This window comes from Salvelinus sp. IW2-2015, linkage group LG14, assembly GCF_002910315.2.
Source record: "Salvelinus sp. IW2-2015 linkage group LG14, ASM291031v2, whole genome shotgun sequence".
Classification (NCBI taxonomy): domain Eukaryota; kingdom Metazoa; phylum Chordata; class Actinopteri; order Salmoniformes; family Salmonidae; genus Salvelinus; species Salvelinus sp. IW2-2015.
Genome location: NC_036854.1, coordinates 37724762 through 37745536, shown reverse-complemented (window position 1 = coordinate 37745536; position 20775 = coordinate 37724762). Strand labels below are relative to the sequence as shown.

General features: G+C 39.8%; 2 protein-coding genes across 2 annotated transcripts; one reads left to right on the top strand and one right to left on the bottom strand.

Moving 5' to 3' along the window:
- The first annotated feature begins 212 nt into the window (after positions 1-212).
- LOC111973012 (tissue factor-like) lies at positions 213-8639 on the top strand. Its single transcript, XM_024000138.2, has 6 exons — positions 213-583; positions 882-990; positions 1736-1929; positions 2186-2370; positions 4554-4728; positions 7233-8639. The coding sequence occupies exons 1-6, from the start codon at positions 514-516 to the stop codon at positions 7376-7378; spliced, it is 879 nt and encodes a 292-aa protein (XP_023855906.1). The 5' UTR covers positions 213-513; the 3' UTR covers positions 7379-8639.
- Positions 8640-8882: 243 nt separating this feature from the next.
- On the bottom strand, positions 8883-15566 carry LOC111973011 (tartrate-resistant acid phosphatase type 5). Its single transcript, XM_024000137.2, has 6 exons — positions 15146-15566; positions 14742-14932; positions 13669-13796; positions 10313-10504; positions 9481-9628; positions 8883-9339 (listed from the first exon to the last, which is right to left on the bottom strand). Exons 1-6 carry the CDS (start codon positions 15216-15218, stop codon positions 9100-9102), a joined length of 972 nt encoding a protein of 323 aa, XP_023855905.1. The 5' UTR covers positions 15219-15566; the 3' UTR covers positions 8883-9099.
- Between the last annotated feature and the right edge of the window lie 5209 nt (positions 15567-20775).

The following is a 20775-nucleotide window of genomic DNA, read 5'->3' as shown; positions in this document are numbered from 1 at the left end:
CAGATGTCCTTGTATGAACTGTAACACAGTAAATTCTTAGAAATTGTTGCAGTTTCAGTGTCGATACTTTTTTGACCGAACATTGGTGGAGCGACACAGCAGCTGCTGTTTGAAATACAGGCCACGATCATTTTCTCATCACATAAAGTTCAGCAAGTTGCATTACACTAAACTCTCATAAGCCCATCCCACCAGGCAAGAAACCACAAACCGGACAATCCTTATTTGGTCGACACACGCGTCTTTATGTCGCTAGACAGTGCGTTTGACAGATATAGCTGGCTGAGACAAGGAGACTGAATTATCAGAGGTGAATCGTCGCCGACCACACCATTCTAATATCGCCAGCATTTTTTTATCCGAGACGCACGTCTGTTCAAAGGGATTTTTCTAAACAAAGAGAGAGTTGTTTTACTTTTGAGACCACCGCTGCTGTGTGCATCTAAATTCCGCATTCACCTAACTCTACCTCGACGGGATTATTGTTTTTACACTGACCTGTTGGAATATACAATGTTGAAAATGGAAAGGCTAATTTTTACCACATTGTGTTCTGCATTCTTTTTTACAAGCTGTGTTTCAGGTGAGTCAGAAACATCATGAACAATTAAAATATAGTCTACAATCCTAAACGCTGTACACTAGAACGATAGTATATGGATTAATCAAATGATGCTGATACTGCATTTAAAAGCCATTATGTCCTAATTATTCGTTGGCAATTTCTTGGAACCAGCCTGGTTTACAGTACAGGCAATGCACCCTGTGACCCTCTCATGAAAAGGCACACTGTACCTCACACTGTACCTAATCATTTTTAGTTTCACTCATTGTCAATGTCTAACATTACATGTAGTTAACTGATCTTGCTCTTTTTGTAGGGGACTATCCCAAGGCACAGAACGTTTCTTGGTTGTCTATCAACTTCAAAACACTGCTTATGTGGGATCCTAAACCTTCAAACTATTCATACACCGTTGAATATTCTGTGTAAGTAAAGCATTTACATACTGATATTACTGGTTTTTGCATTTACAGGAAGACGGAACAACACACACACAGAGACACACACACAGAGACACACACACAGAGACACACACACAGAGACACACACACAGAGACACACACAGAGACACACACACACACAGAGACACACACACACACTAGCCTATGTCTCCAGTAAATATTAAGAAGACCGTGCCTATATAACATTATCATGGTAAGTATGCACTAACCTATTCCCAGACTCGGTCTCTGACCTTGAAGAGTCGGGGTGATGTGTTGGAGGGCAGGAAAGATTTAGGAGAGCAGGAACAATGTGAGAAAATATGTGAGGACTGATGTGATCAGACTACAATTTAGATCCGCTAAAAGGATTTTCAGGAATTGAAGTATCTTAACCTGGTGAATAGTTCAATAAAAAAATAAGGAATACAAATGTTGTATTTATTTAAGTACAATTTGTGTGATATGTGGTGCAATGAGAAAAATATTATAATGCAAGTCAAATATTAAAATAAAATGTGGTACTTTTCTTATTGTTGAACTAAGATAAAAACCCAGACCCAATGAATGACCTAAATAGAACCAAAAAAAACATGTTTGAAGATAATGATAATCCTTTGACTGAAACCTACCATTACGTCTATTTCAGTATTGGCCAGAACAGAGAGGGGAACGCTAACAGTATCAGAACAATGTTGTGACWRWATCATAAATATCTTCTTTATTTCAGAATCGGTCAGAACAGAAAGAAGAACCAACACTGTATCAGGACTATGGCGACAGAGTGTGACCTGTCCAACTCTCTGGTGGACCTGAAGGCCATATACTCCGCTGACGTCCTCTCAGAACCTCTACGTGGTGTGAACTCTGACCTCATAGAGTTCCCCCACACAACCTCGGAGAGGTTCACCCCCTACGAAGACAGTAAGTATTGCATCGCAGCCACCTACACTACATGTCATACCATTTATACTATTTTGTCCCTACGAAGACACTAAGTAACCCAACTACCACCTGTCATATCAATGCACATTTTCCACATGTACCCAGACAAGCACCCCATTCTTATAGAAACCTTTGGTTGCGCTGGCATACCAGTGCATACTATATTTTCCACATGCGAAGTGGCTCCAAATGTGACAAGCAAGCATGTCAATCTCTACTGTTATTTYCCTTCCAGCGCTTATAGGCAGACCTAAGTTCAAGATCGAGGTGAGCAAAGACAAGAGGAAGATCACCCTGTATGTAGAAGACCCTCTCACAGCCCTGTTCAACGAGCAGAACCAACAGAAAACCATCCGGGATGTCTTCGCTGATGAGCTGCAGTACAAAGTCACCTTTGGGAAAGCAACAAGCACAGGCAAGGTAAGCTCAAAGGGGAGGGTAATAAAAGTGGCAGCCCTACACTAGATATTTACAGTTCCTCAAAGAACTAGAGCCTGGGGCCAAACCAAGTGAGATAGAGGACATTCGTCAATTGTGTAAGCTCCTTAAAGGAGCAAGTCAAGGAATATAATTAAATGAAATGCAGTGGATGATATAAGTTTTGCAAAGCTCACTTCTGATTATATTGCAAATCTCTCCCTCCCACTGAATCGGTCAGAACAGAAAGAGGTTAAAGAGGTTAAATCAATGTTGTTTCAGTGTAATTTGTCAACATATTGTGACATGGAATCTAGGTAGAAAATAAATTAGAATTGTTGTTGTTTTAAGGGTAAAATATAAACTACAGGATTATGTCATCATGGTAACCAATTTTCAACATAGACAAACCTTGTATGAAATATGTTGAATTTGTACCTTTTTAAAACAATGGCAGATCTTCAACGTAATATCCACTATCAGAAAAAAATAACTATAAGCTTGGCAGCACCTCCTACTGGAGAATTTATCTACCCTTTCATCTCCTATCCAGGGTTTTACCCAAGCCCAGCCCTGCCAAGCTATGATATTTGTCACTGATTATAACCAATGTGCAATTGTGAGAATGATTGTTGAAAAATCTCCACTTAAAAACAAAATAGATTCACTGTTGCTATATATGTCATTCCGGCACAGCCAGAAGAGGACTGGCCACCCCTCATAGCCTGGTTCCTCTAGGTTTCTTCCTAGGTTTTGGCCTTTCATGGGAGTTTTTCCTAGCCACCGTGCTTCTACACCTGCATTGCTTGCTGTTTGGGGTTTTAGGCAGGGTTTCTGTACAGCACTTTGATATATCAGCTGATGTAAGAAGGGCTATATAAATACATTTGATTTGAAATTTGATTTGATAAATACCTCTGTTTGAAATGAACTCCGCAAAGGGACTTGGCTACGCCTTGTCCCGCTGAGTCGTCCATTATTTCCAAGGTAATGTACAGAACGTCGGCGTTTAGCCCTTAGATATTGAATTGGGTTTGGTTGTCAACGCAACCAAATATCAATATTTGAAGATGTTCCATCTGCTAGGATAGTTCCATCTGTGYCACCGACTTAGTCTGGCTTTAATTCCAGTTTGTATACAAATGAGTAATTGATATGTTGGATTCACATCTCCATCTCAACCAAACATTTAAGTTAAAGAATAAGACTAAATAAAATCTTACTTTATTTAAAGTGCATTTAAAGTTTGATTTGATTTAGTCCATGTTTTTAAACTTTTGGTTTGAGATTTTGGTTTGAGATGACAACCAAACACAATTCAATATTAATTTTGAAATCCAATAACTAGATTATTAACTTGTGGACAAGTTAACAAATKATATGTTGGATTCACATCTCCAACTCAAACAAAAATATAAGTTTAAGAATGGGATTTAGCCAGTGGCTCAGATGGAAATATCCAAGCAGCAGAGACTTTAAATGTTAATATATGGTTGCATTGTCAACCAAACACAATTTATATGACTTTTGTAATTCAGTAAATAGCCCAAAGTTAAGGCTTCTCTTACAAACTAATGTAACATTCAACCGTAAAATGAGTAACAAATCCATGGTCACATTTTGATGCTACCGTAACTATACATATCTTCTTATGTAGTCATATGAAGCRTGCATGTTCAAGATGGCATGCATAGGTCATCGCAGGTCTGTGGAGATCTTCACAATTACTGTAATAATCTGCGTAGAATCAAACGGCATTGATTAATTGCACCATGTACTTTTAATGTAATCTCAACTGCAATCCAGGTCATTTGGTTCTGACCAAGCAAAGTGATAACACATTCATCTGTTGTATAAATAAACAAAATATTTGATATTGTATTCCCGTTGAACTTTGCTGTGCTTTTTAAATGGTTGAAAGCGTTGTGATAGACGTTTGGGTGACAACTAAACCAAAAATCAGACATTGTTTTTCTATTGGAATTTGGTTGTGCTTTTAGATGGATGAAAGCATAGTGATAACACATTAGAAATTCAACTCACTTTTGGCCGTCTTTTTGAGTGGGTGAATATAGGTTATATAGGTTTGAATGTCATTGATCAACGTCTCAACCAAAATATTTTTATGAATATTTGATAGTTTTATGACATAATACAAGCTCTTCTTTATGTAATTCTCCCTCTAGAAAACGAAGATCTCTGCAAGCAGTGAGATAGASTTAGACAGGAGGGATGTAGATCCCGGAGTGAGTTACTGCTTCAACGTGCAGGCCTACATCCCCTCCCGCAGCACAGACAAACAGCTGGGAGAGCTCAGTCAAAGACAGTGCTCACCGGGCGACGATAAGTCCATCTTTGAAGGTAAGGATACTAACAATGCCATGGTTGTGGTTTCAAGTCCCACAGGGATCACATACACAYACAAAACACTGTACTGCTAGTGGCTTTGGATTAAAGCATCTGCTAAGTGGTATAAAGTGCCTTGCAAAAGTATTTAGCCCCCTTGGCATTTTTCCTATTTTGTTGTATTACAACCTGTAATTTTAAATGGGTTTTTATTTGGATTTAATGTAATGGACATACACTAAATAATCAAAATTGGTGAAGTGAAATGAAGAAAAAAATAAACTTGTTTAAAAAAAATGGAAAAGTGGTGCGTGCATATGTATTCACCCCCTTTGCATTGGAGCCCCTAAATAAGGTCTGGTGCAACCAATTACCTCMGAAGTCACATAATTAGTTAGATTGCACACAGGTGGTCTTTATTTAAGTGTCACATGATCTCAGTATATATACACCTGTTCTTAAAGGCCCCAGAGTCTACAACACCACTAAGCAAGGGGCATCACCAAGCAAGYGGCACTATGAAGACCAAGGAGCTCTCCAAACAGGTCAGGGACAAAGTTGTGGAGAAGTACAGATCAGGGTTGGGTTATAAAAAAATATCTGAAACTTTGAATATCCCACGGAGCACCATTAAATCCATTATTTAAAAAATTGAAAGAATATGGCACCACAACAAACCTGCCAAGAAAGGACCCCCCACCAAATCTCACGGACGAGGCAAGGAGGGCATTAATCAGAGAGGCATTAAAGAGACCAAAGATAACCCTGAAGGAGCCGCAAAGATCCACAGCGGAGATAGGAGTATCTGTCCATAGGACACTTTAAGTCATACACTCCACAGAGCTGAGCTTTAGGGAAGAGTGGCCAGAAAAAAATAAGCAAACCTGCTTGGTGTTCGCCAAAATGCATGTGGGAGACTCCCCAAACATATGGAAGAAGGTACTCCATTCAGATGGGACTAAAATTGAGCTTTTTGGCCATCAAGGAAAACGCTATGTCTGGCGCAAACCCAACACCTCTCATCACCCCGAGAACAGCATCCCTACAGTGAAGCATGGTGGTGGCAGCATCATGCTGCGGGAATGTTTTTCATCTGCAGGGACTGGGAAACTGGTCAGAATTGTAGGAATGATGGATGGTGCTAAATACAGGAAAATTCTTGAGGGAAACCTGTTTCAGTCTTCCAGAGATTTGAGACTGGGACGGAGGTTCACCTTCCAGCAGGACAATGACCCAAAGGATACTGCTAAAGCAACATTCATGTATTTAAAAGGGAAACATTTAAATGTCTTGGAATGGCCTAGTCAAAGCCCAGACCTCAATCCAATTGAGAATCTGTGGTATGACTTAAAGATTGCTGTACACAAGCGGAATCCATCCAACTTGAAGGAGCTGGAGCAGTTTTGCCTTGAAGAATGGGCAAAAATCCCAGTGGCTAGATGTGCCAAGCTTATAGAGCCATACCCCAAGAGACTTGCAGCTGTAATTGCTTCAAAAGGTGGCTTTACAAAGTATTGACTTTGGGGGGGTGAATAGTTCTGCGCTCTCAAGTTTTCCGTTTTTTTGACAAATTCTTGTTTGTTTCACAAAAATATTTTGCATCTTCAAAGTCGTAGGCATGTTGTGTAAATCAAATGATACAAATCCCCCCCAAAAATCTATTTCAATTCCAGGTTGTAAGGCAACAAAGTAGGAAAAATGCCATGGGGGGTGAATACTTTCGCAAGCCACTGTACGTATATATTATCGTGATAAGTAGTACTACTGAGGTTTACTGTAGCAGGGTTGGTGTCTTTTATTCTCCCGAGASGCGCAGCAGTCGAAGGCACTGCATCTCAGGTCCTACCGTGTCACTACAGACACCCTGGTTCGATTCCAGGCTGTATCACAACCGGCCGTGATTGGGAGTCCCATAGGGCGGCAAATAATTGGCCCAGCGTCGTCCGGGTTTGGCCGGTGTAGGCCGTCATTGTAAATAAGAATTTGTTCTTAACTGACTTGCCTAGTTAAATAAAGGTTACATTTAAAAAAATATATATATATATATATATATTTATATATTTTTTATATATAATTATATATAATTTAAATACATTTCTGGCTCATGGGTCAGCCTTGATCTTTTTGACAAGTTGTGTTCATTAAGGGAATTTGGCCCTGTTTTAATATATTCTGCAACTCGATAATTCATGTTGGCCATTATATTTTTAAGGGAGTTCAGGAATGCATCTGTGGTACTGAGGATATCGAATCCTTAGCCACTTAGCTAATGCCAAGTCCTAGTATTACAAATGTAGAATCATTCATGATGAGAAGAGGGTTATAGGTGCTGATCATATCTCCTAGTGGGCCAATCAGGATGGGAATGCGAAGGATAAAATAAGAACATGAACTACTAATGTTTAGAATGATTGTGAAATGCAACACTGGAAAAGTCCCTGTGTGTGTGTGTGTGTTTGTGTGTGCGTGTGAATCACCGTCTAGCCCAATAATGGTTCACAACCCTATTTCCTCTCCAGAGTATGGGATCGGTGTGATCGCCACGGTCATCCTACTTATCATTATGATCATAGTAGTGGCTATCGGAGTCACAGTGGTGTGCTGCAAACGCAGAAGGAATGCCAACAGAAGTGGAAAAGAGGGAGTCCCACTAAGAAGTGTGTAAAAAGGGAGTGCATCATTGACACACACTTGGGAATACAAGGTACAACTTAACTGGATTTACACTTTGAAAGGGAGTCTGCAGGGGCAGCCCCAGTTCAACATTCCACTGTCAAACACTGGAGTTCACCATTTTGTTTCTGTGAAACTGCACAGTGAATATGGTACACGTACTGTAGTGTATATTTTGTTTCCATACAATGCTGCAAATATCCTCCTTTTTGATTTTGTAACTGGTACTTCTACTGCTGTGATTATTAGCTTTTAGAAACACTACCAACTCTTATTTTATTGTGTTTTATATCGTTTTTAACTTGATATRATCTTTGGTAAAATATAACTTTATTTTGGGAGACTGCTGAGTACTAAATCATATGGGAAATTAAGATTAGTAGGATTATATATATCATTTTTTATTAAGATGCTTAATTTATTATGTGTAGCCATTCTGAAAGTAATCTTTGTATTTTAGGTTATTTTAAACATTTAGGGGATCAGTAGATACAGTAGCCTATATGTTGAAACTAAATTATTTTGCGTAAGTTTTGCCTTATAGATATTTAATATATTTATACTGAGTGTACAACACATTAGGAACAGCTGCTCTTTCCATAATATAGACTTACCAGGTGAATCCAGGTGAAAGCTATGATCCCTTATTCATGTCACCCGTTAAATCCACTTCAATCAGTGTAGATGAAGTGGAGGAGACAGATTAAATAATAGTTTTTAAGCCTTGAGACAATTGAGACATGGATTATGTATGTGTGCTATTCAGAGGGTGAATGGGCAAGACAAAAGATTTACTGTAAGTGCCTTTGAACGGGGTATGTTAGTAGGTGCCCTGTGCACCGGTTTGAGTGCGTCAATAACTGCAATGCTGCTGGGTTTCTCACGCTCAACAGTTTCCCGTGTGTATCAAGAATGGTCCACCACTCAAAGGACATCCAGCCAACTTGAAATAACTGTGGGAAGTAGTGGAGTCAACATGGGCCGGCATCCCTATGGGACGCTCTCTCGACACCTTGTAGAGTTCATACCCCGAAGAATTGAGGTTGTACTGAGGGCAAATGTGTTGCAACTCAATATTAGGAAGGTGTTCTTTATATTTTGTACACTYAGTGTATACCAAACAGTTAGATGATAAAACATGATGTAAAATAATCAAAGCAAAATTAAACACTTTTATAACTGTGGAGTCTGGTACTAATATGGTACTCTTGTTTGATTTTATTGGCATTTTCACAATAAAGTCTTATCATTAATTTGTGGTAATGTGTTTATCTTTGATATGAGACATTGTTGAATAGTGGGTGTATGTTATGTTAATGTGACTATGTCTGGTGAGAAAGATTACGCAACTTGAGCGTTATCACAGCAGACATCAGTCTTGTGTAGTTCCTGCAAAAAGGTCTAACCAGCACCACCTACAGGTCACTCAACTGACAATTATTTCACACAATTTTGGGGGTGGGGATCTCCAAGAAAAATAAAACACATTCAAAACATTAAAATTCAGAGAAAATCATATTTAAATTTTTTTGTTACAGTCCAAGACAATTATTAACCAAAAGGAAAATAAAGAGTTAAGATTCATTGAACTAGAATGAGGAGATGTTTTCAGTTTTGTAAACTGCTTAAAGATACAGTATGCTCTTAGAAACAGTCAGCATATTAGGCCTGCAGTAAGTCAACAATGAACATCGCGTGATGCCGTTGCCTGTGTCAGACTTTGCGTTTTGCCAGTCCTGTTTGGTAAACACATTTCCCATCAGTCTGGATGTAGCTGACAGTCATATTGTTCTCTGTGACTTCAAAGTAAGCGAACCCACCGGATGTATGATTGACAGCGTTGGAGAACCGTTGCCATGAAGACGGGAAGCTGTTGATGTTATGAATGGAAATTTCTGTAAAGGCCCCGCTCCCGCTGACCACATAAGAACTCCCATCATCCTCTCTGATAAACTGGTAGGAGTATGGAAAGTCAGGTCAACATCAGTTGTTCAAATAAGTGACTGAAATGGTAACATTTGTCTATTCAAACTGTAACATTGAACCCATGTTATTGTATGTACGTATATGGTCATAACATGCATGATAACCCACCTGTATACTGTGGTCATGACCACTCAGATAGACTGTGACATCATACTTCTTCAGCAGTGGCCGTAGTCTATCCACAAGACACTTAGTGGGGCCGTGATCACCAATGGACCACACAGGATAATGACCAGCTACCACAATGAACTCTGACCTGGGAGAAAAAGATAGACACAAGACTGTGTTAGCCGGCTGAGCTAAAGCCTAGCAATTCGCTTCGGGGAGCTAAAACAATTATTTGTCTCAGGCAAGGTTACTCATAATGTAAGTCTGGCTTACTGAACCTTTTCTGTTACAGGAGTATCTAGTCCTCCTACGGTAACAGCTTGAGGAATGTATGTGTTGCGAAGGTCTCTTGATTAAAAAAGTGATGAGAGTGGAGGAGTGGAGTTTTGAGAGTGGAGGAGGCTAGTCAGTCAGGGATCCCTACAAACATGCTCTGAAATCTTCACATTCTTTTCCCGAGACTCAAACAACAACTTGTCAGATCGGAGACTTTTCTTTCCTCTGAACCGGGAAAAACATTGAATCCATCCACGTCTTATTTAAGTGTTAAGTTGTCTGCTGTTCTACCTCAGTGGTTTGACAGATGTAATTGAACAGTGTACTTAAGAGGCTGTGTTTGATCTGTTGTGTTTTAGGGCCAGTTTCTCGAATCTAGATTAAGCCTAGTCCTGGACTGAAAAGCAGAGTCAAATCTCCATTCGGCTTTTCAGTCCAGGACTATGCTTAATCTAGATTCGAGAAACTGGCACTAAAACACAACAGGTCAAACATAGGATCTTAAGTACACACTATGCTTAATCTAGGTCCAGGAAACTGGACCATATGGACTTACTTGCTGTTTGCCAGTCTGGAGTTGATCCAGTCTAACTGCTTGGCAGCAGCCTCCGGGTCCTCTTCTCCTTTGGGCTGGGTCCCCTCATAGGTGTTCCCACATAGCACTACGGTGTCAACCATCAGGACAGTCACTGACACGTTACTCTGGGGAACCTTGAACTTGAGCTCATAGTACAACTCAGGGAACCTCCTGAGGTAACGAGGAGAGAAGAACACGGCCATTATGGTTCTGTGTAGCTCAGTTGGTAAGCAACAAAAAGGTTGTGGGCATTTCCCACAGGGATCGCATACTAAAAGTGTATGCACAATTTGGAATAAAGCATCTGATAAGTTGAATATGAATATTGGGTCCCACTTTAAACTAATTACAACTAATAAAGGCTATATACACTGATTATACAAAACATTAAGAACTCCTGCTCTTTCAGTGACAGACTGACCAGTTGAATCCAGGTGAAAACTATGATCCCTTAYTCATGTCACTTCAAATTGGTGTAGATTAAGGGGAGGAGACCRGTTAAATAATGATTTTCAAGCCTGGTGTCAATTGAGACATGGATTATGTGTGTGCCATTCAGAGGGTGAATGGGCAAGACAAAAGATTTAAACCCCCTAGAGTCGATTAAATCCCCATCAAAACTCATCAGTTTAAGCTAGAGATATCAGTTTTTTTGCATTGGATGCGTCTCAATCGCACTTCCACATCAGCAGTGAAAAGTGGCAGAGCTAGAGCGGTGTTTGTCCWACCATTAGACATCCCAAAAATCTTCACACGAAATTGTCTGTAGCGTCCGAACAGCCTACAAACTATTATGACCACTCTATGGAAAGGCGAGACTCTCACTCACGAACACGATGGTGTTCTCCGTTTTGCTCTATGACCCCCACAAGTGTCATGGGACTCATCTGAAGTCGGTACCGTTGATGTGCCAACTTCTGTTTGAAGCGACCAAACTAATTTGACCCCACTGTGGAAATGGGACATTGTCACGAATATGATGGTGTTCACTGTTTTTCTCTAACACCTCCACTAGTGTCATGGGACTTGTCTGAAGGTAACCGGTAGAAARAATTATGGTGTWTGGAGGTAGTTTTGTGCCTACCCCCATAAAAGGGGTTAAATATGTGTAAAAAKAAATATCATAACAATAATAATTGTAGTAAAGGCGAAATTCAATATTTTATCTCGAAAAAATGTGTACACAGTACGAGTCAAAAGTTTGGATACACCTACTCATTCCAGGGTTTTTCTTTCTTTCTTTTTCTTTTTTTCAACATTGTAGAGTGTTAAACAAATCAAAATATATGTTTATTTGAGAATCTTCAAAGTAGCCACCCTTTGCCTTGATGACAGCTTTGCACACTCTTGRCATTCTCTCAACCAGCTTCATGAGGTAGTCACCTGGAATGCATTTTAATCAACAGGTATGCCTTGTTTGTGTAATTTCTTTCCTTCTTAATGCAGGTGTCTTGTGACAAGTTAGGGGTGGTATACAGAAGATAGCCCTATTTGGTCCATATTATGGCAAGAACAGCTCAAATAAGCAAAGAGAAACGACAGTCCATAATTACTTTAAGACATGAAGGTCAGTCAATGCGGAACATTTCAAGAACTTTGAAAGTTTCTTCAAGTGCAGTCGCAAAAACCATCGAGCTATGATGAAACTGGCTCTCATGAGGACCGCCACAGGGAAAGGAAGACCCAGAGTTACCACTGCTGCAGAGGATCAGTTCATTAGAGTTAACTACACGTCCGATTGCAGCCCAAATAAATGCTTCACAGAGTTCAAGTAACAGACACATCTCAACATCAACTGTTCAGAGGAGACTGCGTGAATCAGGCATTCATGGTCAAATTGCTGCAAAGAAACCACTACTAAAGGACACCAATGAGAAGAAGAGCCTTGCTTTGGCCAAGAAACATGAGTAATAGACATTARACCGGTGGAAATCTGTCCTTTGKTCTGATGAGTCCAAATTTGAGATTTTGGGTTCCAATCGCCATGTCTTTGTGAGACGCAGAGTAGGTGAACAGATGATCTCTGCATGTGTGGTTTCCACCGTGAAGCATGGAGGAATGATGGTGTGKAGGTGCTTTGCTGGTGACACTGTCTGTGATTTATTTAGAATTCAAGGCACACTTAACCAGCATTGGTACCACAGCATTCTGCAGCAATACCCCATCCCATCTGTTTTGCACTTAGTGGGACTATCATYTGTTTTTCAACAGGACAATGACCCAAAATACACCTCTAGGCTGTGTAAGGACTATTTGACCAAGGAGAGTGATGGAGTACTGCATCAGATGACCTGGCCTACACAATCGCCCAACCTTAATCCAATTGAAATGGTTTGGGATGAGTAGGACCAGAGTGAAGGAAAAGCAGCCAACAAATGCTCAGCATATGTTGGAACTCCTTCAAGACTGTTGGAAAAGCATTCCAGGTGAAGCTGGTTGAGAGAATGCCAAGAGTGTGCAAAGGGTGGCTAATTTGAAGAATCTAAAATATATGTTGATTTGTTTAACACTTTTTTGTTACTACATGATTCCATGTGTTATTTCATAGTTTTGATGTCTTCACTATTATTCTACTATGTCGAAAATAGTAAAAATAAAGAAAAACYCTTGAATGAGTAGGTGTGTCCAAACGTTTGTCCAATYAAATAGCTAAATGATCCATAGTATGACCATCTTAAAACAATTCCACACATCAGTCTAGAACCCCCTCCCAAAGTGGCTTTGAATGGGGTATGGTGATAGGTGCCAGGTGCACTGGTTTGAATGTGTCAAGTTCAAGAACTGCAACGCTRCTGGGTTTTTCATGCTCAACAGTTTCCCGTGTGTATCAAAAAAGGTCCAMCACCCAAAGGACATCCAGTCAACTTGACACAACTGTGGGAAAGCGTTAGAGTCAACATGGGCCAGCATCTCTGTGGAATGCTTTTGACCCCCTGTAGAGTMCATGCACCGACAAATTGAGGCTGTTCTGAGGGCAAAAGGGCATGCAACTCAATATTAGGAAGGTGTTCCTAATGTTTTGTACACTCAGTRTACAGTATATAGCATACAGTAATAATTCTTAAGCACTGCATAAAGGCTTCACAAATCCTCTGTAAGCTTATGTCTTATAAATATTCACAGTGCGAATTTGTCAATTCACCCTATAGTGGGATTGTTTATTTCACCCTTTATATACCATGAAATTCTCTTATAGAGGATTTGTGAATCCTTTATGGATGCTATATAAAGCCTTAATAAGTTGTACTTTTAAAGTGGGACCAAATATTGTATTCAGGATGTGGTGAAAACAATCAAAACACACAGTTTATCTAGTGCACTGTTAAGATGCTCACCATCTCTCCGATCTGTTGGAGTAAGCAATCTGAGCAGACACATTTTTTAGATGGTCGTGGTTTCCCGCCACAAGGTACCATGGGACGTCAACGAGTGATGGTTGAGAGAAGACACGCTCGAAGGTGTGCTGCAGGAAGAAAAATTATATTATTATAAACCAGGAAAATGACTGATGCAAATTCACAAACAAGTCAATTTTTCTTTAAAGGAAAAAAAGAAAAAAGAATGGTGGAAATGCTCATGTTTTTTGTTCCTATTTTCTATTATCAATTTTAACATAATTATGTTACATATCATCCTGTCGGCTGCAAAACGACTAATATGCCAATGCTCTGTAGAACTAGTTAATCTACTAGTTAATCTACAAAATGCTACCACAAGAGGGCAGGCATTTGCTTCACTTCTTTATTTTTTTTCACAAGAAGATAATCACATCCATCGGCACACACTGGTTGAATCAACGTTGTCTCCAATTGGCGTCTGTGCCCAGTGGGATGGCTCAAGAAGAGTTCRTTGAGCGAAAGTGCMCTCTCCACTATCATCTTAATACAGCTTCATCTGTCAATSTGTGTTACGTCACTCTGTGTACTCAACAAACCACATTCCCTCTGTAACAAAGCTGGGTGGCTAGAAACACGGAACYACTGTGAATAGCTCATCGTAATATACCTACTACTGTACATACCATTTTATTTTCCTAATTATATTGTCTGTACACACCACATATTTATATTTTCACTAATATATCTACCTTCATCGTTATTTCTTTATTTCTTGTTTCGATTGTTATATTATTCTGTATTTGTATTGTATTTGCGAGACATTCCACTGAACTGACGGAACTCAAGCGTCTCCCTGCACCTGACATAACACCTGCAAATCTGTGTACGAGACCAATACACTTTGATTTGATACTGTACACAACACCTATCTCAACACAGAATGGATCATAATATATTTAGCCTGCCCTTTGTAGTTAACAAAGTGTCGTACATTTTACAATATGATATTACCACTGTGTTTTGAGTGTATTGAAGTGTGAACTATGAACTGTGTTTTCGTGTGAACTGACCTTGAAGCGTGGGTCATCCACGTCCTTCACTCCGCCATAGTAGAAGTGGTCTCCCAGACTGAGGACAAAGTCCAGGCCCAGGGTCTGGGCCGCCCAGGACATCTCCTCAGCGATGGCCTCCTCATGAGGGGTGTAGTAAGGGAAGAGCGGGAGTCCTCCCCAGTCCCCCAGCCCAATGAACCGCAGCGATGCTAAAGGACAGGTATAACCAACACAGCAGACCAATCACACATCATTCTTCTGCTACTTTTTATTTCATACTATCTCATGTGCTTGAACCAAAAACAAAAAAAGTCTTTGGTACAAAAACAAGTCTTTGGTACAATTACATTACAGTCTGATTTCAAAATGATAATAGAAAACAGCCACACGTACAGATAACAGTGATAGATAGAAAACTGTACCTTGATCCAGTGGTTGGCAGTGAGGCCAGAATGAATGTAAGCACACCAGTAGCAGCAGATACAACCTATCCATTATGCCAGGGTGGAGAGGAATAGACTTACTAACAAAGAAAACGAACAGTTGAGCAGTTGGTCAGTGTGTCACACGCTGTAACAGGAAGAAGACTTCTATTTGTTCTCTTTAGAACGTTTCATATAGAGGAAGCAGTATTGTGGTTTCAGAATAACTTCCTTTATTGAGCCATGTCAGAAGACAAGACAGAACAACGGATAGGCTAGCCGCTAGAGTGATCAAATTAGCATATAATTGTATATTTGGAATGTAAATAAATTAGCTACATATATGAATATTACAATTAGATGAAAACAAGATATTTAGTAAAAATATATATATACACAATTTCACCTRAACTTATCACCTGGACATATTTACAGTCCAACTATAAAACTTCCCTTAGTCGGTCTTTTGATTTAATGATTAACATGGAAAGAAAGGTCAGGTCAAGTCACGTGTGTACTTGAGTTCTGTACTCTGTACCAGTGGATGTCAATGACCTTTCACCTATTACGCCAGAGGTGTACAAAGACAGGGCGTGTTCAATGTAAAGCTTAGGTACCTTTTTGTATGACTCTGCTGTCTGTGCCAAGGTTCAAATGGGAAAGTCATTGCTACATTACGTGCCTTTACGAAACGCATCTATGAGCAACTCAAGTATCCTTATAAAACAAAGACATACTGTAAAATCACAGCACTTAAAATACTTAAATACTTAAAATATACAGCAAATTATTACTCTGTATGTGGAGTTCATTTAGAGGACGAGAGAACACACTTGTTTTCTGACGATATGTTTTGAACTCTGACCAAGGTAACCTTTCACCCACATTCTCCAGAGAGGTATCAGCCTCTATCAGGGTTGACACGTTTCTGTCTCCTCCCATCAGGCGACCCCAGCACAGGCTTCAATCATACTACCTACCAAAGAGAATGCATTAAGGTTGAAAAACTCTGTCTACCTGCCCTTCCCATTCCTCCTATTTACAGTCTAGATCCTCTATGGGCTTTGTAGGACATAAACCATAAGYCAACTAAACACCTGTTCCCCCATGTAACCCTGTGATAATATGACAGTCTACTCCAGTCACAGTCTCTTTTTAATGAACGTTATGTTGATACAGTTATTGCAGGTCCATGCTCTTTTTAGTGTCAAGCCACAATATTATAGTCTCTCTCCCATATAAAACCATGTGTTCTGCAGAAGCTGTTTATTTACATTTCAGTAAAAAAATGAACTTTGTTACAGTATATTACACTGGCAGCTGTTGGGTCACTGCAGCAGCGAGGGGCCAAGAAATAAGGCTTCTGGGGTCTGCTGATCAAGTGCACCATCCTGATACAAGGCAGGGCAACACATTTCATACAATCTCACATTTCATACAATTCCACATAAATCAATAGTCAGTCATCAAGTGACAAGCCTACATACCGCTACACGCAGCCTGAGAATTACTGTAGTAATGGAAGTAGTGCCTCAGAGACCGACGTCGTGCTCGAAGGGGATCGCCTGAGCGCTGCACAGATATCGACCACATAGTGAGTACTCATTTGGGATGAAAGATTTGTAATTCTGGCCAGAGCCTTACTCAGGCTGCTCCTCTGGAACACTTTGGTAGCATCCCAAATGCTACTGAAAAATGAGTTTTAATGACTCCAACCTAAGTGTATGTAAACTTCCGACTTCAACTGTATTTGGTTAAGGTGTATGTAAACTTCAACTGTACATATACCTTGGTAGATATTGCTTTTAGCAAAAGGCAAGATATTGATTATACTGTTGCGTTCCCTCAGTTACTTGCCTACAAGATCACTAAACCCATCACCTAGGCAGTACAGTTATCAGTATGAGCTAACTCATATTCATTATTATGAAACATGATTCAGTTTGCAGGTGTATAATGCAAACATAATTAATCTAGGCCAACTTGGACCATAAATTACTAGTCATAGTTTTTTTTCAACCTTTATTTAACTAGGCAAGTCAGTTAAGAACAAAATCTTATTTACAATGACGGCCTACCAAAAGGCAAATGGCCTCCTGCGGGGACGGKGGCTGGGATTTAAAATAATACTAAATTAAAAAAATATAGGACAAAACACACATCACAACAAGAGAGACACCACAACACTACATAAAGAGAGACCTAAGACAACATAGCATGGCAGCAACACATGGAAACACAGCATTGTAGCAACACAACATAGCAGCAGCACAAAACATGGTGCAAACATTATTGGGAAAGGGGGATACCTAGTCAGTTGTACAACTGAATGCCTTCAACTGAAATGGGTCTTCCGCATTTAAGCCAACCCTTCTGAATCAGAGAGGTGCGGGGGGGGGGGGGGGGGCTGCCTTAATCGACATCCATGTTTTTGATGATTGGGGAACAGTGGGTTAACTGCCTTGCTCAGAAGCAGGACAATTCTTTCTTGTCACCTCAGGGATTCAATCCAGCAACCTTCAGTTACTGGCCCAACACTCTAACCTCTAGGCTACCTGCCACCGCTATTGGGCACAGACAACAGCACAAAGGGCAAGAAGATAGAGAAACAATACGTCAGCAGAAGCAGCCACAACTGTCAGTAAGAGTGTCCATGATTGAGTCTTTGAATGAAGAAGAATGGAGATAAAATGGTCCAATTTGAGTGTTTTTTGCAGCTCATTCCAGTCGCTAGCTGCAGCAAACTGAAAGAGGAGCGACCCAGGATGTGTGTGCTTTGGGGACCTTTAGAATGTGACTGGCAGAACGGGGTGTTGTATGTGGAGGATGAGGGCTGCGGTAGGTATCTCAGATAGGGGGAGTGAGGCCTAAGAGGGTTTTATAAACAAGCATCAACCAGTGGGTCTTGCGACGGGTATACAGAAATGACCAGTTTACAGAGGAATATATAGGCAGTGATGTGTCCTATAAGGAGCATTGGTGGCAAATCTGATGGCCGAATGGTAAAGAACATCTAACCGCTCGAAAGCACACTTACCTGCCGATCTATAAATTACGTCTCCATAGTCTAGCATGGGTAGGATGGTCATCTGAATCAGGGTTAGTTTGGCAGCTGCGGTGAAAGAGGAGCGATTCACGATAGAGGAAACCAAGTCTAGATGTAACCTTAGCCTGCAGCTTTGATATGTGCTGAGTAAAGGAGAGTGTCCCATCTAGCCATACTCCCAAGTACTGTATGAGGTGACTACCTTAAGCTCTAAACCTCAGAGGTAGTAATCACACTGGTGGGAGAGGGGCATTCTTCTTACTAAACCACATGACCTTTGTTTTGGAGGTGTTCAGAACAAGGTTAAGGGCAGAGAAAGCTTGTTGGACACTAAGAAAGCTTTGTTGTAGAGCGTTTAACACAAACACATCCAATCACCGTTGACAAATGCTTACTTAACCAGACTAACATATCTGATCATTTAATACATCTTGTCAAAAGAAAACAACAAAAGGGTTACAATTTATTAAAAACAGTAGTCTAGGTTTGTTTTAAGTGCAGAATTAGTAGGCGCCTTTCTCCAGGCCGGAGGATGGTGTGTGTGTGTAGTTGACGCTCATCTAGGAGCCGAACTCTATGGTCTCCTCGGTGATAGGTTTGAAGTCGTAGTTCCTCTTCCGTCATGTGAAGGTATACTGGAGGAGTTACAAAACAACATCAAAAAGGGTATTTCTGTCAGCAAAACGTTTCAAAGTGTGGTTCCATAACCAGGCAGCCACACCATTTAAGAGGGCCTCTTAAAAGGAAGTTACAGGTCTGTGAGAGCCAGAAATCTTGCTTGTTTGTAGGTGACCAAATACTATTTTCCATCATAATTTGCAAATAATTCATAAAAAATCCTACAGGTGATTTTCTGTATTTTTTTTTCTCATTTTGTCTGTCATAGTTGAAGTGTACTATGATGAAAATCAAAGGCCTCTCTCATCTTTTTAAGTGGGAGAACTTGCACAAATTGGTGGCTGACTAAATACTTTTTTGCCCACCTATATATATATATATATATATATATATATATATATATACACATATATACATACATACACACATATACTTTAAATATGTATTTTCATTTATTATTTTCCACTAACCCTACCAACCCTCCCCTAATTGGAGTAAGCTGATGAACAACACTAACATGCTGAACACGTCGCGTGCGTCGCAAAATACATTTAGAAATCCAAGTTATTCAATTATTGCACCCACACTGCTYACGCACGCCAACGAGCGKCTGCGATGCCAAGGGCTAAAATATAACTCCTTTCTATTTCTGACGCAGATCGCGCTGAAAGTCCTGCCTCTCCCATCCCCTCATTGGTTTATAGAAGCAGATACCCACGTGCCATTTCCTCATTGGTTATACCCACGTGGGTGATTGAAAGACGAACTGTTTTGCCGGTGGTAGTGGTAATACTATGAAAGTTTAGATGCCGATCACCATATAAATTCAAAGATGAAAAAGCCTGGAAGGAGGAGAGATGACTAGAAACGATTCGGTTGGCCATTTTATGTGTGGATTAATTGTCGGAGTAGAGGACCTTGTGCATATCAGGTAAAATAACATCAGTTAGTATATTTGAGTTAAACCACAATATTTGTGGTATTATTTTTTCTGTCTTTTCTAGTGAATTAAACTGAAATTGCAACCAACTTTCTATGGCTTCTTCAAGTTCTTCAAGTTATATTTTGGAGATCATTTCATTTTCAAATAACCGAAGTGAGAGGTTGTAATCTGAATAAAGGGAAAAAGGCCTTTCTTGAACATGGGGTGAGATATTCTTACTAATTTGTTAGCGAACCAGTTCGGATTGAATTATAGCTTTTGTATGACTGATGCATTTAGTGAGAGGTCAAATGCTTTAATATTTCAGAATTTCTGCCCTCCTAATTAATATTCATTATATAAATAAGCCCTTTTATTTTTGTCTGGCTTGCCATTACAWATAAAATGTAATATTTTWCGCTCATATAATTTAAACAAAACAGGTTTCTAGGTGTCGGCAAGACCAAAAGCAAATAGGTAAACTGAGATATGACTAAAGAGTTAAATCAGGGTGATTTTTCCACAAATAGACAGGTATTTTCCTTTCCATGGTARCAAGATATTATCTATTTTTGGTAACTTTCTATAAAATGTATTGGAGTGAGATCATTTCTTTTTTTCTGTATATGTATACCGAGTATGTCCACATCACCGTCAGACCATTTTATTGGTAAACTACACGGTAATGTAAAAGTTWTATTTTTTGTGATCCAATACATAACATAGTACACATMATTTGGTTGTAATCCAGAGAGATTAGAAAAAGTATCAAGATCCTCTTATCCTCGATGAGGCTGTGGAGGGATCCACATTTTGGATTTAAAAGAAAACGAGTCATCAGCATACAATGGATATCTAACCCCTTGATATTATTGTCAGATCTGATTTTAACAGCTAACATTTCGATGGCAATAAGAAAAAGATATGCCAATAATGGATAACCTTGTTTTACTCCTCTTGACAGTTTAAAACTTTGAGAAGTATCCATTATTTACTATTTTACACCTAGGGTTACCATACATAACTTTAACCCAAGAGATTCTC

Excerpts from the sequence above, each read along its gene's own strand:
- LOC111973011 (XM_024000137.2), bottom strand. The coding sequence starts at position 15,218 with ATGGATAGGTTGTATCTGCTGCTACTGGTGTGCTTACATTCATTCTGG. Across the intron at positions 9,629-10,312 it reads TCCAGACTGGCAAACAGCAA|GTCAGAGTTCATTGTGGTAG; the intron begins GTAAGTCCATAT and ends TTTTTCTCCCAG. Across the intron at positions 9,340-9,480 it reads GTCATGACCACAGTATACAG|TTTATCAGAGAGGATGATGG; the intron begins GTGGGTTATCAT and ends TACTCCTACCAG.